The sequence below is a fragment of the Lepisma saccharinum genome, chromosome 7 (assembly GCF_977018435.1).
Source record: "Lepisma saccharinum chromosome 7, izLepSacc3.1, whole genome shotgun sequence".
Taxonomy (NCBI): Eukaryota; Metazoa; Arthropoda; class Insecta; order Zygentoma; family Lepismatidae; genus Lepisma; species Lepisma saccharinum.
Window position 1 is genome coordinate 16,581,870 of NC_139235.1, and position 18,032 is coordinate 16,599,901.

Below are 18,032 nucleotides of genomic sequence, written 5' to 3' on the forward strand. Positions count from 1 at the left end.
TAAAATTATTTCCTAAAACAATTCATTTAGTCTATATAATTTCACATAATTAACTTTGAATAGTACACAAATTATTAAATGTCGCATTTTTCACTTAAGTGTTTCCCAATTACTAGACATTTAGAGCTGATGATTAACTATACAATTATTTTTTATCCAAAGGCAGCTACGATTATTGTAAAACTAAATTGCATCTATTTTTTTTTCCTTAGTTTCTTCTAGTTCACTTGAAATGCAAGTCTAAAGATTCTTCTCAAACACGTATATTATGATAAATCTTGCTGAAATTATACATTTTTACCATAGTAATAACGGTAAATGTAGCATCACTAATCACTGATTTTAAATGATAAAGGTAGTCATAATTAATCAAAGTATTTTATTTCTGATATTTGAACATTATTTTTGAAATTTCATGTGTTATCATGTGAACAAAAATATATTTAAATGATAAAGGTAGTCATAATTAATCAAAGTATTTTATTTCTGATATTTGAACATTATTTTTGAAATTTCATATGTTATCATGTGAACAAAAATATAGGGTGTCTATAAAAGAACTCCGTGGTTTTGAAGCTAAATATTTTAGTAAAAACTCAAACTCAGGTAAAAAAACATATATGTTTTTGAAGGTAAAGTTATCAAGTTTTGTTTACAATTTAGTAAATTTCAATGTGTGCCCTGTTTGTAGCACGGCAAAGATCCAAACGATAATCAACTTCTTGCCACGTCCTGACCAGCATGTCTGGGAGCGATGGTTGCCACAGATGGAATAATTCTTTGCCTTAGATGGTTAACATCTTGAATTTTCTCCGCATAAACCATGTTTTTCACATGTCCCCACAGGAAAAAGTCTAAGGGAGTAAGTGAAGGGTCTAATAACACGGTCGTGTATAAGACCGTACCAAACATTCAACTTGGGCGATGAACTCATGAGGCGGCCGTGAGCCCCAAATGCGACAATTGTGTCGGTTAACAGTACCACAGACATAAAAAGTGACCTCATCTGTAAAACTAACATCGTTTAGAAAATCGTTGTTTTCTTCAATCTTGTTCAGCATAGAAACAGCAAACAGTGATCTCTTAGTCTTGTCTGTAGGCTTAATTTCATGCAAAAGTTGTACCTTGTAAGCTGTTAGACGAAGCTTCTTGTGCACCACTTTATGAACAGTCGATCTTGGTATCCCCAACTGAAGACTGCGTCGTGTCAAGAATTTTTTGGGGCTTTGTACGCATGAAGTGCGAATTCTTTCCACGTCCTCTTCAGAAACACGCGGCTTACCTGGCGGCTTTTGTTTCAGAACACTTTCAGTTTCTTTAAACGCCTTAAGCCATTGACGAATGGTTTTGTCCGAAGGCGCAACACCGCCATACTCGCGTCGAAAGTTCCGCTGTACAGTAATAACAGATCCAGTTTCTACAAGCCATATCACTAGAGCCCGGAAGTTCAGGCATTTATTTTCGTTAAAATAGGCAGGCAAAAAGGCATTTATAATGTGGAAAATAGGCACTAAAAATAAAAAAAGGCAACATAAACCGAAAAAAGGCACATTTGGAAGTTGCTTACTTTTATCTATAATTTCTGGCAACATGTTAAAATCTACATTGGGAAGAGCATTTCAATTTTCTCCGTCCTGATTGCACATAACTACAAGGTGTTTTTTTTTTTAAGTTCTCAACATTCATTGATAGTAGTCTGTCAGAGAGAATGTTTTTCATAATAGAAAATTATCTTTCTACTTCGACAGAAGTTATTGGAGCATACATAAAACAAGCTAATGTAGCTGGACTCATTTTGGTAACAGCATTTTCACCTTTTAGAATATCACAAATTGTTTTCAATTGTTTCAAGTCCTCATTTGCACTCACTACCCGTTTGCACTTTTCCACAACAGCTGACCCCTTTTCTCCTAGCACTTCCATCATCTGCTGCATAGATTCCTCGTAGATTTTCATGGATGCTATAATTGTAATTGTCTCTGGTATGCACCATAATGTGCAAAAATAAACTTGAATAGCACAGGAGTTTTTTCACTTCACGAATTGAAGCCGCTTCTTTTTCTGGAAGAGCATCTATCACCGCACTGATTTTTTTAAGGTTGTTAGCATAATATATAGCTGCTGATATCCAGGTTCCCCATCTGGTCAATACTGGTTGCGGAGGTAAACTAAGCTCAGATGCAACTTCCTTAAATTTTCGGGTTCGAGAGGGAGATTTCAGAAATATCTTCTTTGTGTTCGAAATCAACCTGTCCACTTCAGCAGTCAATCATGCACAAGGAAATGTTAACCGAAAGGCAATATCCTAACTGAGCATGAAATACATTTTTCTCACACTTTTCTCCTTCAGCAATGTTGAAACATGCATGAGTTCAATATTACTTAAATAAGGCGAAAATTATTCACATAATAAACGGAAGAAAAATAAATGCCAACACGTTTTTTGGGAGAAAAATAATTTATATAGGCTACACATTTTTTTTTAAAAAAAAAAAATCAAATTTCGTTGAAAAAGGCAAAAAAAAGGCATTATAATTAAAAATAGGCAGTGGGGTCCCAAATAGGCAAAATAGGCAAAATGAAAAGGCTTCTAAAACATTCGAAACAACATAAAAAACGTATATCCGGAAATTTTTTATCAATATATGCAGTAGATAAAAAGAGGCATTTTGCCAAACTTCCGGGCTCTACATATCACACACTGCGCCTTCTGTTCTGGCGTTGCCGTTGCACTGAACTGCACTGACTGGGTTCGGCTTGGCTCGGCCACTTCAAGGTCAACGCTGCGCAGTGTTGCCAACCTTATTTTGGAATAAACTCCAAACGGCGTGAATAAAACTTGATGAGGTACTGATTTCAAAGTAATTAACTAACCTGAGTTATCTAATACCGTTTGCGCACTATGATTGTTTAAAACCCCGGAGTTCTTTTATAGATACCCTGTATAAGTAATGTGTTATTTTCCTTTTAATATTTTTTTTATTTTTTTTGTGAATATCCATATTTTCAAATGTGCGAGAGAACCATCCTTTATGCCTCTGATATGTCAAGTCACTGAAAGTTCGGGTTAAGAGACGGAAGTAGTACTATAAGTTATGCGATTGTTTGCTCATTTAACGATTACGTAATTAAAGGTAAAGGCCATGGAATAGTTTGTTATATTATTATTATAATTTCAAGAATAATATTTGAAATACATATCGATGTAGATTAAATACGGCTATTTTGAAAAATGTTTAGGTTTAAGGTCTGTGATGCAACTTTCCTTCCAATAGTAAAATGATTCTGTTTGTTTGTGCAAACAAGTTAACTAGGTTTCATGAAAGAATCTGAATGTTTAGATAATTTGCTTCTTCCATTTCATTGGAAATAGTATCATTCATCGTGAAATATAATAATATTGTCTCTTTGCAGAAGTTTTTATGCAATCAAATTACATTATTGAAAATTAGTCGCCTTTTTCATAGCTAATAGCAGTCGAATGTTTAAAAAATAATCAAAGAGGTACTTCGTATTTTCTTTATGAAGTGACCTTCCCTGAATATTAGAGTGTTACTTCGTTTCAGAAAGACTCTTATAATTAAATAATGGAGAAAACACATCAACTTACCTTATATGCTTTTATTCCAAATTCATTACTTGCACTGACTATAATAGCCTCTTCTTCTGTTGGTGAGCTTTTGTGATTTCTGATTAGTGTTATAGTGATTGCTGTGAACAATACAAATAGGATGAAAAATGGTTTGAACTGAAATGGAGACTGTACAGAAGTATCATGCATGTCAATTATAATCTACGCATTTGTGCATGGGTTATCAATTGAATATTTATATTTCCGAATAGTAGGGTCAAACGCAGTTTCTTTCATTATATAATTTTACATTCTCGTAAAAAAATAAAATTTCTATTCTTCTTCTTCTTTATTTTATGTCTCACTCCGCGTTTGCAGTTTCTAGCCAAAGTTGATGAGTTCAGGTTCTATTGTTAATATCTATGTTCCAAACTGTTATTGAATATCATTCACTTTCTTCGGAATACTAATGTCTTCCTGTTCTTATGGTATAACAGTTTTGTGAGGTTATTAATTTAAATTGTAGTGTGAATCATCGTGGTTGTTTAAATAGTAAACCTATGTTTCCTAGCGAAACTATAAAGAATCCAAATAACTGCAGTGCGAGGTTCAGATATTAGTGTAGATAAGGATATCGGAAATGGTACCTGTGCATGTTGTAAGTTTTTATATAGAGAGTCTCGGTATTGTTGTCTTAAGGGACATTCAAAAAATAAATGATTAAGTGTTTGATTAGCTTCTCCGCATTGGCAGGAAGTTGATGGCACAATCTTTATACTTCATCAGTACACATCTAGAAATAATACCAGTAATAAGATATATGCCACCCCGATGGCGATGCGGTAAAGTCGTCGGCTTGTAACCAATGGGTCCTGAATTCCATATCACGTGGTGGCAGATAATGGTTCGGATCCTACTGTAAACTGCAAGACCAGTCCAGATTAGTCTTTCTGTGCATAAGTAGACTTAAAGTACAAAATACAAACTCAGTAATAAGAACAAATATGGATATCAACTTTTAAATACAAGGAGATTAGATTAATTGATTGATTTAGTTTATTTTACTTCGCGTTTTGTGCCTCTTGGCTAATTTGCGAAGATGGGAATGAGTGATGAAATTGATGAATGGACATTCACAAACAACCAAGCCTGAGCGGGATTCAAACCCGGGACCCTTGGCGTTGCAGCGACAAGGAGATTAGAATCCGTAAGCGTCATAATATCAGCAGGTATTGACACCCATAATTAGATATGGTCGGAATAATTCTTGAGATCAGTCTTAAACACCTTGTGCTGTATGTGTAAATGTTATATATAGTATCATATTTAATAACAATTAACCTGAACTCTGTATTCCTCCTATCGTGGCTTGGCATCCCTACTAATGGATGATATTCAGTAAACAACTTCACCCACAAACCACGCTCCGCCGCCATATTTCAAGGAAACGGATCACATCCTGAAAACATGTTCGTATGGCCTTTGCCGAAGTGACTCAACGTATGATTATCATGATCACACAAGGAATGTGTACGTATAAAATATCGCAAATTTTGCGCCGTAAGAAGGCTTCTCATAGTCTTTCCTTTCAAATTTGCTACGTTAATAAAATCATTGACTTCTTGATTGCCAACTTTGAAAACGCTCTCGAAATATTTTTTTTTTTATTTGTGCGCGTTCTATCATGAGCAGAAACACCTATTGTAATACCATAACGTGGATCAATTGATGTAGTAAATGCGATGGCCATATAGCTGCTAAACCCATGGCATCCATTTACTGGGATTTAAAAGCTATTTTTAGAACCTGTCTTGGAAAAGGAATGAGGAAGAGAGTACAATGTGCGAATCTGTCTGCCCGACTTCATGTCGTTTCTTCCCGAAGTGCACTACGTGATGCCGTTAAGTTGAATATTATCCATTTGATTATAGAAGGTTGTTCGGGATCTCTGGTGACGATTTTGAAAGCCGCTGGCGGCGCTGTTGTCAACGTCAGTCCGTCCAAACGGTGCATGCGGAGTCGCATCAGTACCGAGAACGCGTGTGCAGAGTGTTGTGCCATTTACCTACAACGATGCCGAAGAAAATTGAACCATACTGGGAGGGCTACATAACAGCCCTTTCCGATGCTAAATATAGCTATTCGGCAATCAAAGGAATGTGCAAGAAGCGTGGTTTTGTGATATCGAAGAACGGGATCGGTGCGGTATTGAACAAAAAAGGCAAAGGCCGACTGGGCCTAATTCCACAGGGGAAAAAACAGGCAAATCCACGAGCAGCTACGAGTCGTACACCGGACATAGTGAGAAAAGTGAAGGCCCTTGTGTCAGGTGGTAACCCTGCCCCCAAAAGAGTATCGCACGTAAGTTGGGAATGTCTGTGTCAACAGTGAACACCATAATCAAGAAGGACCTGCAACTAGAAATGCGGCATAAGCGGCGAGTTCACAAGCTGTTGCCTCGTCACATTGCGGAACGTCGCACGAACGCTAGAAATCTCTTGAGACCTATCTTGCAGGGGAGAGATGGAAAAATGTGGTGACATTAGACGAAGCATATGTCTACCTTAATGACTGTCACAAACCCCGCGCGATTTACTACCGCCCTCGCGACAAAAACAATTATCAAACATTGTATCGAGAATGCCAGGAAAGTTTTCCACGGGGTTTCATGATCAGCGCTGGATACTGCTATAATGGCAAGCTAGCAATTCGCCGTGTAGCTAATAATGTGAAGGTGAACTCCACGTACTATCAGGATGAGGTTTTAACACCCATTTATAACATAGATATCCCGGCACTGTATGGGGGTCCAAAAACCAGGTCTGCGTGCACCAAGTTAAAGCATCCAGCCATACCTCCCGTTCGACTCGTCTGTTCTTACAGCGAATGGAGGTGGAAACTGGCATCCGTGCAATTCCTTACAGCGACATTCCGGTCAATGCGCCAGATGGGTCACCCATGGACTTTTGTGCATTTGGACTCCTAAAACGGGCCTTAGGAAAGAGACGTCCACGCACTCTCAATGGCCTCTGGAAAGCCTGTCAGGAGGAGTGGGAAAAGTTGGACATGATAACTCTTCGGAAAAGTCTGTTGCAATGGAAATTACGTTGTCGGGATATAGCGCGGAATGCTGGTTTTCCAATTGAGCATTATCGTTGTTGGCGACATGGGTTTTCATGAACTTATCACCCTTCCAACATTGTCCTCAGAGATCCCGAACGACCTTCTGTATTACAATTAATTCTAATACCTCGTGCACGTTTTTTTTCTTATGTAACCTGACTTTTGTCTCACACTGTAGATATAAAAGCAATAACCAATTAAGGCTTCCTTTTCACTCTTCTTTGTATATTTAACTAGAATAAGTAAAACCAGAACACATATTTAATGGTAACACTGTTGAGCCTTGTTTCCATGTTAATAAAACATTAAAATGCTGACCAAGACAGAATTTATTGTAATAAAAATAATCACTAAAAACGTAAGATGGTGGTTTTATCTTTCATCAATTTATTGTGAATCTTCGTCTGAAGAAGACCTTGTTAGAGGGTGGAAACGCTACGTTTTTATTGACTATTTTTATTACAATAAACTTTGCCTTTGTCAGCATTTTAATGTTTCAGAACAAATAGAATATTTGTAATTATTAATTACTGTAAACTAATGCTCAAGAAGTGTTTGAAATTGAAACTTTTTATTGTGATGAATTAGATCCTAAAATCTTAACTTTCTCCTTCCATTTTCTAGTGTTAAATAGTACAGTAAAACCTCGTTAATTCGGACTAATAGGGGGATAAGTTGACCGGTTTAACGAAAGTCCGGATTAACTGAAATAACCTAAAAGAACAGTAGAAACTGCATTAAAACTCCGTTTATAGCAATAAAACACGTTTATTATGGTGTATTTAAACGGCATAGGCCTAAATACACTATACAGTACAATAAAATATAAAGCAATACTGTACATACAATGCAGTACGAGGGTATTCCTGTGTCAATGCGGCTTCTTCCGAAAACCTTCTGCTTTTTTTTGCCTGTCCGGATTAACGAGGTTTTACTGTAATTTACATTTTTGCAGGATACTTAAATAGAGTAATTGAATTTGTTGAAAGTTTGAAGGCGAAATACAAATCAACGTATTAGCCTTTTTTGGATACCCTCAATTATTTACACTTACCGATACATTGAAAGAAACCAAATTGTGTCATTACAAAAAATAATATTTTGGCTACAGATTTCTTCCTGGATAATCCTGTTAAACAGTTCTTTCAGATGCACTGGCTTAAGTCCAAACATAGCAACTTGTAATCACAGACCCTTCTACAAACAAATTAACTGTAAGCTTTCCATATCTTTACTACTATCAACAAAGAAGTCCTGCAGTTACATGTGACGCACATTTTACAACCTAGCATTCTAAGGTTGTTAAGATTGGCTTGCATGTGTGACTTACGTTTTGAACTTAAAGGCAACCATTCGACATAAAAGTGAGATTTTTTATTGTCTATAAAGTTGTGCAATATCATAAAAAAAGTGTGTAGCATTCTTGTCGAGTATGAGAGAGAATTATTATTTTCACAGGTCGCTTTCCATTCTTTACAGTGTTCTTCGTAACTTCTTATTTTGATAACTTTTATGTTCTGTTTCAGAACAGAGCGTATTCTGCTCGATGTGGTATACTTTAAATCTCTCTCCCTCTCCCCTTTGTTTTCTCTTTCATCCTGTTTCTTTCATTCCCTGTTTTTCTCTTCCGTCCTATTTCTCCCTTTTCTCTCTTACTCACATTCCTTCTTTCTTTCATTCCCTGCTTTTCTTCTTTCTTTCTTTCCTAACTTCCTACTTTATTTCCTCTCTCTCTGTCTTCACTCCTTCCTCTTTCTTTCTTTCTTCTTCCTCCTCTATCTCTTTCATTTTTCCTGGGAAGAGAGAGAAAGATAACGGAGAAGCAAAGCGAAAAAGAGAGAGATTAAAGAATGAAGAGGAACAGAGGGAGAAAGAAAGGAGAAAAGAAAGAAGAAAAAGAATGGAAGAAGGAAAGAAATTCTCTCTCATTTCTTTCCCGTTTCGTTCTTCCTTTTCTCCTTTCTTTATTTCCATATTTCTATCTCTTTCTCTCTCTCTCTCTGTGTGTGTGTGTGTGTGTTAACTATCACATATATAGATATCTTTTGATTGATTGATTTCTATATTATAGGCATACCATATATCAATAAAATGAAAAATATCAATTAAAAATTTCCTCACTCAATTTTTAAAACGAATTCATTCATTCATTACTTGACAAGAAGTAAAACTAACCAATCTCCGAGGACAGAATCTCCTTACCTATTAAAATCTGTGGCTGTAAATGGGCACTCAGCACAGGAAGACCAAGACGAAGATGGAGGGACAACATTGGGATGGACCTAAAGGAAATCGGTAGGGATGGAAAAGAGTATATAGATCTTGCTCAAGATAGGAACAGATGGAAGGCTTGTGTTGCTGCAACCATGAACGTTCGGGCTAGAGAGTTAGTTAGTTAGCACACACAAGGACAAACCCAGGACAGCATGACTCCACAGAGGATTATCCTGGACGTGGGTCCAGGCGCCATCACATCGTTTGCCTGCAAGAAGCAGTTACATTGGTTTACTACGGGGAAGAGAGGTTGACTTTTGATTGCCTTGACAGAAGGCCACCACTTACACCCGACTAAGCTTCTCCCAACTTTGGTGACCTTGCTGGTGAACTCAAAAACACCCAGGAATAGCATTTCTTGTAACAAGACAAATTTATTACTATTTTCCAAAACACGCCAGGAGAAATTTCTCTGATGTTAAACAGTCGGCCCCGTGGCGCAGTGGTTACCACATCGCGCTACAATGCCAGAGGTCTCGGGTTCGAATCCCAGCCTGGGCATGGATATTTGTGATTGTCCAGTCATCAATTTCATCATATCATCACTCTCTTCATCTTCGAAGCTAGCCAAAAGTGGCACAATGTGAAGTTAAATAAATTGGGTGTCTACCAGTTAAAAAGTCAAGAAATTATGCTTGTGGTCAAAAACTTTTGCTATTTTTTAGAGTATAGTAAATTTACATTGTTATATACCTGCTCTGGTATTTGATAAAATTGAATATTTGGAAACCTAAAATTGTATTGATTTGTGGTTAAGATTTGTTGACTTCGTTTCTTGAGAATGACGTAAGCGTGAAGTTTCGTGAAAATATGAAAGTAATGTGGCCATTCCCCATCCAGGATGAAGTGTGAAGCATTAATTTTTACATGCATTAATCAATAAAAGCTTCTTCTGCCTCTTTCTCTCTCTTTCTCTTTTCCTCTTGGCTCTTGTCTTTCTCTTTCTCTCTCTCTGTCTATCTCTTTCTCTCTCTCTCTTGCTTTCTTTCTTTCTTTCCTTCTTTCTTCTAGAACTACCTCCCTCCTCCCATTCTCTCTCTCTCTCTCTCTCTATCTTTGCTTCTCTCTTCCATTTGTCTCTCTCTCTCTGTGTCCAAAGAGAGAGAGAGAGAGAGTTCTGAGAAGGGCCCCGGGGGGTCAAGGGGGGTATCCTCTCCTTTCTCTTTTCAGTTTCTTCTCTTTCTCTCTCTGGCCTATCTCTGGGAGAGAGAGAGAGAGAGAGAGAGGAAAGGATACCTCTCTTCTCTCTCTCCCCTTCTGCAAGCAAGTCTAAATCTCTTTATAAACATGGACGTCCACAGGAATCTTTCCAGGGAGGGGTAAGGAAGGTATTTCTTTACATGAGGGCAAACAAGGCACATTCTCGCCAAAAATAGTGTTGTTCACTAAAAAAAAAAACCATTGTTTAAATTTGAATATATGGTGTTCATGCAATAATTAACACATATTATTGTGACTAAAATGAAATTATGTGTGTGAAATACATAATTTTTGGTTGACTTTCATTTTCCAGGGAGGGGACCACACCCCCCTTCGGGACGCCCATGTTTATAAAGTACAGCTTCAATTTTCATCTTAACCGATCTTGTGGTAGTGGTTTTTAATTGAATCGAAATGTCTCTTTTCTTAATTTCCAACTACACCTAAGTAGAGAGGAATTAAATAAGTGTTAAGAAGAAGAGGGGAAAAGATCGAGAAAAGAAGATAAAGATCGATGCTAAATAAAAAAAAATCGCAAATATGGTTCAGCGTGAACAGTCAAAACTGGCAACTTGAGCGTGAGTGAAGCAGTTTCACAATATGGGCTTCCTCGTAGAACTGCGTATAGACAGTGATGAAAGTACATCATCACCGGGTTTCGAACCATGAATCCCTTGATTACAAGGCGACAGCGGTATCCCTACGATGTCGAATAGACCCTCATTTCCAAATAAACAGTATAGATATTTTTATGGTTAATATATATTTATGATTTATAATTAAGGTCATGTTGTGTTTACGAAACTACATTTAGTTATATGTTAGAAGTACTGCACATATTTGAAATCTAAAATAAGATGCAATAAGTACTAGAGAAGAATACATTTTAAAGGATGTTTTATTCTGGCCTGAAAGTGCACATAGCAATGTGCATAGCAAATTTATATACAAGCAACATTAGTCACACATTGAAGCAAACCACATTGGTGACAATACAGGAACAAAAACCATGAAACCACGTATCAGATGTATTGGAACACAGAGGAATTTTAAGGAAATAAATTACAAAGGCAAATGCAGACATTATATTAGCATACAAAATAAAACGGAATAATCACACACAACGATTTAACCATGGTTTACAACGGCAACATTAAAATAAATACTATAGTGTAATAAAGCACCTATTTACAGCATACACATTATAGGTATACACATTATGCAGGTTACTGCTGCCTTGAAAAGTCTGTAATTGTAAACACCATATGATTTCTGCATCAGTAGCCTTACACCTAAGTTTCCGTGCCGGAACACAGTTCCTGTTGCAACATTGGCCATTCATTTTATTTATGTAATACACAGTGGCGGCGAATAGGAGGGGCTTGGGGGGTGTTGTCCCCCGCCTTGGTTTTTGCCACTTTGCCCCGGCTTTATGCTAAACTTTATTGTCGAGGGAAAGTAAGCTGACCCCCCCCTTTTTTTGGCACCATGCCTCCCTAGTTTTGGAACCCAATCGCCGCCACTGGTAATACACTATACAAAAGTTCCATCTTTCTTACATTAATCCTTACAAAAAGTAGATGAAGAGTGCTTGAACTAAATTTCTCTCCTGTCATTGAGCGGTACGGAAATTTAGAAAGAATTTTTTTTTTGATAAGTGCTACTCGTTTGGGATATAAGTGAGAACCTAATTTCCTGAAATGACAGACGTGATATATCTTGTGTTTATATATTTACTTCGGATGTAATAATAATAATAATAATAATAGTAACAAACACAATTGTTATTGTAATATGCAATTATTACTATTACAGACTATTCATTTTTCGTTGGCGTTCCGGCTATTGACTGAAACCACTTTTTTAGTTGCAAATAACTTAATTTTCTGTGTTATCCTGAAATTAAATTATGCGTGCTGAAGAAGCTAGACAGAATGATTGTGATGATATTCAGGCCGCGTCCAAAAAGTGTAAGACCATACTTGAAGCGAACATACTTCGAGAATGGTCTCGCAGTTCAATCTCGAAGTCTTGGACTGGAAGCGGAAATCTTTCGAATTGCACTTCGACTGCAGCGCCTTATACGGTCAGTAGATAAAACAAGGAACACGTTGTTTTTCGTGCGTTATGAACACTTACTGTTCACCAATCACTAGGGCTAGGAATTTTATGACCCAAAAATCACCAAAGTATGCAAAATAAAATATGCTCTTATGACCTAAAATTATACAAAATATGCACTATATTTTGAAAAAATATGCACTATATTTTGAAAAAATATGCCCTTGTAACTGGACTGTTTCAAACATCAATATCTAAATGCTGAGATATTTTCACATATGTACTGTTTTAGTTCACTTTATGGGCCCTGAGTTGCAACGCACAATGAATACTTTCTCTAAATTTTCTAATAAAAAAGAAAAAAAGATTTTGCTACAGTCCAAGAAAAAAAAACTCTCGAGTACACATGGGAGTAAAAGGACGAATCCACTTCGAAAATGACTATATATGTCTTGAAAATGCAAAAATATGCTGAATATGGCCGAAAATCCATCAAAATATGCTCTATCAAGGGCCAAAATATGCCCTTAAAAAGGACCTTCATTTTATTAGTTTCTTCACAATATGAATCTCTATATGTTTGGGGAACACATCACCCTTAGCAAAAACAATATGCTAAGTCATAAAAATCCTGGCCCTAGTAATCACATAACATTTTGAAAAGTTCTTTCATTTACCTTTCCACACAATAAATGAACTACAACCAACAACTGGCCGACTTTCCACTTCATGATTTGAAACAAGTGAATAACAAGCACACGAGTGAGGTACAGAAGCCTGCATTGTCGAGTCCGGCATGCTGTGACTCCGTTGGCGCTTTCGAAGTGCACATAAAGCCTTGAAACATTGAGTTGAATCCCATGACAGATAGATCTCGTTTCAGCGAAATATGCTTGCTTTGTTCTCTTTATAGTGCATTACGTATTGTTTATGGATAAACAGAAGTTCTTGGTAGGTATACAATACTCGTTGGCAAGTTTCTGATTCCGTAGAATAAAGAGTAAACCGAACTACCGTGCGTCCATTTCTATCTGCAGCCGAGAGATCGGGAGAAGCGTGGCGGGCGGCACTGACGGAGATGCCGACATTTGCGGCCTGAAATGCCCGCTTATTTTTATGGACATATGCAGACATTTATATAAATATTGCAAAACGAGCACTAACCTGTGTTATAAGAGTATGGTTTTAATTTTAGTAGCTTAGTGACTGTATGTGCCGATGATTTTGACACGCCCACCTCTTGTGAAACACGGCGTAGAGGTTTGTTTGGAGAACGTTCTAACGCTGCACCAATATCATCGAGTTTTGCTTCGGTTAGAATCCGTCGTTTTTGCTTAGGTGTTTTAAAATTTAACGATACAGTTTCTCGTAATTTAAGGACAATATGTCTAACCGTATCTCTGTGTGGAGTTGAAACGCATGGGAATTTCTGTACAAATTACCTACACACGTCTCGACACGAGTTTGTTTTCACGTAGGTACGTGTCATACATAAAAAAATCTTTGTTCTAACGTGAATCTTGCGGCTGGCATTCCAATCGTCTCACTGACACGTCACACATACACACTACAATAACACAAACAAGTAACTGCAAGTAACCAAGAATAACACTCTTGCGCACAGTACGAAATTAACACGCTCTTGGTTTACATTGCTCGCCACTATATTTACAACTCTGTCTTCATCTAGTCGCGAAGGAACAAAAAACTCGAGCTCGGAGATTTCGGATTGCGAGGAAGCTCACGAACACTATTAACTTTTAACGGTTTCTTCTACAGCTTAATCTTGATACAGTGTTGCACATTCAAAACCTCCAAACGATCCCCATCGGCACAAAACTCTTTCAAGGATATAAACTTAAGCAGGACGTTACTGGTCAAAACTATGATTAAAATGTTTTATTATCTGTGGCTCTTAACATCGTTTCTAAAGCGTATTTTTTTGTGTATATAAGAGCAGAACTTGGATGAATTACAGAAGAACTTTTGCGTGTTATAACACAGGTTAGTGATCGTTTTGCAATATTTATATAAATGTCTGCATATGTCTATAAAAATAAGCGGGCATTACAGGCCGCAAATGTCGGCATCTCCGTCAGCGCCGCTCGCCACGCTTCTCCCGATCTCTCGGCTGCAGATCGAAATGAACGCACGGTACCATTACAGAAACTGCCCCGAAATCGAGCACACTGTTATACGTGAAAGTTGCCTCAGATTTTATCGTGTTCGGGAAAGCGATCTTATATACTCAATTTAAAGTATTGTATTCGTTCGTATCCTTGAAATTATATTTGTGGAGTTACCGTCGTAGAGAATGGAACACAGTTTACTCCAGGGTCCAAATTTCAAGTGTGTATTGACTGGTGAATAAGTCAAGTCTTACTTGGTAACAGTTACATCAGAGAGTTGTTTGTTCATTGGTACATTTTTCCTCACATAGTACACAGCAACGTCTACAAAAGTGTAATCAATAAGTATTCAAAACTATTTTAATGGGTTTCTTCCATAGATTTACTTTTCGTTTGTACATCTGTACTCTACACAATTCCACGCAAATGTTCATTAGTACATTTGTACCACCGATTTTGTACTCTAAGCTCCTAAGCAGTATAGAGCAAAACCTGCGAAGTGTGATTAAAAATTATTGGCACTAGGTGTCACTAGGTACTTCCAGAATTGCATATGTTCGTTAGTACAGATTTGTATTCTACGCAGTCAAGGGCAACGTCTACAAGGTATGATCAAAAAGTCATTTCTTCACTGGTACATTTGTACCTAAACAGTTCACACGCAACATATGCGAAGTGTGATCAAAAAGTATCGAAACTAGTTTTGAGGGGTTACTTCCAGAAAGTCATTCTTCATTGATACATTTGTTCTCGAAGTAATACACAGGCAACTTCTACGAGGTGTGATCAAAAAGAATCGAAACAAGTTGCCACTGGTACCTTCCAGAATGTTGTTTGCTCATTGGTACAGTCATTGGTAATGAAAATGGAACACCTAAATCCTAAAATACTAACTTTCCTGCAAAGCGTTATGTGTGTTGTCTAAGTCTAAGGCGATAAATGGATTTTAATAGGAAATTTTCATTAGAAACTTCTATATCACTACTGACCTTAGTTGTATCTTGAAAATTATTTTCTTCATCATAATTATTTAATCCGGTAGCATGGTATGGAGAAGTTCTGAAAATTGTAAAATTGAGCCAAGAAGTGTAATGAGGATAAAAGTCGCCCTCTTAACATTCTACGTTGCTGTAGCCCTCCGTCAGTGGCGGCGATTGGGTTCCAAAACTTGGAGGGTAAGGTGCCAAAACTTAGGGGGGGGGGAGCAAGGGCAGTTTACTTTCCCTTGGTACATAAGGTTTAGCGTAGTGCGGGGGCAAACGTGGCAAAGAGTGGAGGGCAAGTGCCATCTCGCCCCACCGCCCTAATCGCAGCCACTGCAATTTGTATATGCACTTTATAATTATCTACATTTTTTTAATACTAGAAATTAATGTGTAAGGGCGATACTTTTCAAAAAATGGTACGATAATCAATCAAAACTAAAATTTGATCGTTAGATATTTGTTTGTTCATGTGAGTCACATGTACGATAAATGATTACTAATTATTTTAATTCTAAACAGATTATTGCTTGAAATGTTTAAGAGGATCTGTTGAAGTAAAGTTTTAGATAAATTAATTCCTGCCTAAAATATTGGTTAATATTTTTGTAATTTAGTAATATCCGATAGTAATACGTGAAATTGTAGTTTCGTTGGTCCCATACAGCACACAAATGTCCAAAATACATCCATTGGATATCTCTTGGATAGTCAGGTCGAGAGTTCTGGATATCCAATAGATATCCAGGAACATGGGCGTCCGCAGGATTTTTTCCAGGGAGGGGCAAGGAAGGTATTTTTTTCCAGGGGGGGGCCAACATGGCATATTTTCCCCAATAATAGTGTTCATCCTTCAAAAAACATTGCTTAAATTTGAATTTATCATGTTCGTGCAATAAGTAACACACATTATTGTGGCTGAAATTAAATTATATGTGTGAAATATGTAATTTTTGGTTGACTTTCGTTTTCCAGGGGGGGCCACGGCCCCCCCTTGCCCCCCCTTCCGGACGCCCATGTCCAGGAATATCCAATAGACATCAATTGGATATCGCCTGAATATCCATTTGTCTGCATACGTAATATCCAGGGGATATCCAGAAATGGATATGTCTTGGACGTTTCCGGATCACTTGTGGACATGTTTTGGACCAGTGGGACGATTTCTGGACATTGTATGCTTTGATTTAGACATTTTTGTACGTACTTTGGATAGTGTTTTATTTGCGTAAAGTTTGAAGTTGTGGGCGGTAATTGCCCCCTGCAGGTATACTTGGCCGTCAATGTTAGCCGCCCCTGTGGTTGCGCTACTGATGACAACACGCTGCTATTACGAACTGCTACTGAATGTAAACAATTATCCATGATAGAGCGGCCATATTGAAAGCGACACTAGTGCTCAGGAGGTAATTTTAATCATCGCGAATATCGTAATTAAAATGATCCGCTATGTTATCTGGTGGGATTTTCCGGAACTACTGCATGTAGGATAGATACTATGTTGTCTTGAAGTCGTTCAAAGCATGGGGAATGTTAGAAAAATGTGACGTCTACTACTGTTCATTTTTTTGTACAAAATATTTTTGTGGGTTAGGACAAGTGAAAAATTTAGAGTGTTTCCACCCCGTGAATTCAAGAAAATTAAATTTGTAAATAAATCAGGGAAAACAGAATTGTTTGACAGAAGATTGGCCAGGGGGGATAACATTGAAATCTGGAAAGGAAAGTACGGAGTATGCACGAGTCTTTCCATGCATAAAGTGGACTTAACTACGGCACCAGGAGTTCCAGGTTCGAACCCCGACCTGAACATAGGTGTTCCTTGTGCTTGTTCCTTCATTAACTTTATCGTATCGTAGGAATACTGGGCCCTAAAAGGGATGGGTTATGACTCACACAAATCTCCATTGGGTACGCCCCTGATTGCTACCCCACGTGAGACATGACAGACTTATCATTTCACGATTATATTGAAAAAGTATGTTTATTATCGAAATTGTTGCGTGCTGCTATCTATTGTTGCCTCTGTTAGTTACCTTTTAATTATATCCATCTATTTGCTTGGTGATATTCTCCCCCATTTTGTAAACGGAATATATAAAAAACTGTGTTAGCCGAATACAAATTAATTATTTTCCCATTTTACATGTTACGTGTAGATTCTGGCCCAGCACTGATTTCAAACTTCCTTAAAAACTGGTCGAAAAGAACTTTTAATTTCTGATAACAGATGGCGCAAGTGCAGTTATCACATTAATATTTAAATTTATACCAACCGATTAACAAGTTATTCAAGAGCTTAGGTTACATTAAATATTATCTTAATTCTGTAAAACGTATTTGCAATACTAGGAACTAATCCTGAGTCTAGTTGAAAATGTACTGCTATTAATGCTGAATTTCTCGCAAGTACTTATTTGAGAACAGTGTTTTTAATTGGGCAAAAAATGACCCAATTCAAATACATAACATACTAGAAGTTATTTTTAAGTTATTTTTGGAAGAATGTTGCCTGTACTTCTTATCTGGGATCAGTGACGTTCCCTATGTGAATTTAAACATTTTCTCATACACTGTTTAATACTGTGTCTGTCTGTCTGCTGTTCTACCCAAGGTTAATAGCTTCTCCCTACCAATCTACAGGGTGATCCATAAATACGGAAACATCCGTGTAAAACGTATAAGGAATAA

General features: G+C 37.3%; 1 protein-coding gene across 1 annotated transcript in view; it reads right to left on the bottom strand.

Annotated features, from left to right (window-relative positions):
• LOC145989745 (leukocyte elastase inhibitor-like) overlaps nucleotides 1-7,968 on the bottom strand; it is a 50,467-nt gene extending 42,499 nt beyond the window's left edge. The window contains exons 1-2 of the mRNA XM_083125030.1: nucleotides 7,749-7,968; nucleotides 3,611-3,711 (exon numbers count right to left, since the gene is read on the bottom strand). Of these exons, the coding sequence (XP_082981156.1) occupies nucleotides 3,611-3,711; nucleotides 7,749-7,779 (132 nt within the window). The 5' untranslated portion in view covers nucleotides 7,780-7,968. The remainder of the gene's footprint in view (nucleotides 1-3,610; nucleotides 3,712-7,748) is intronic.
• Nucleotides 7,969-18,032: the final 10,064 nt, after the last annotated feature.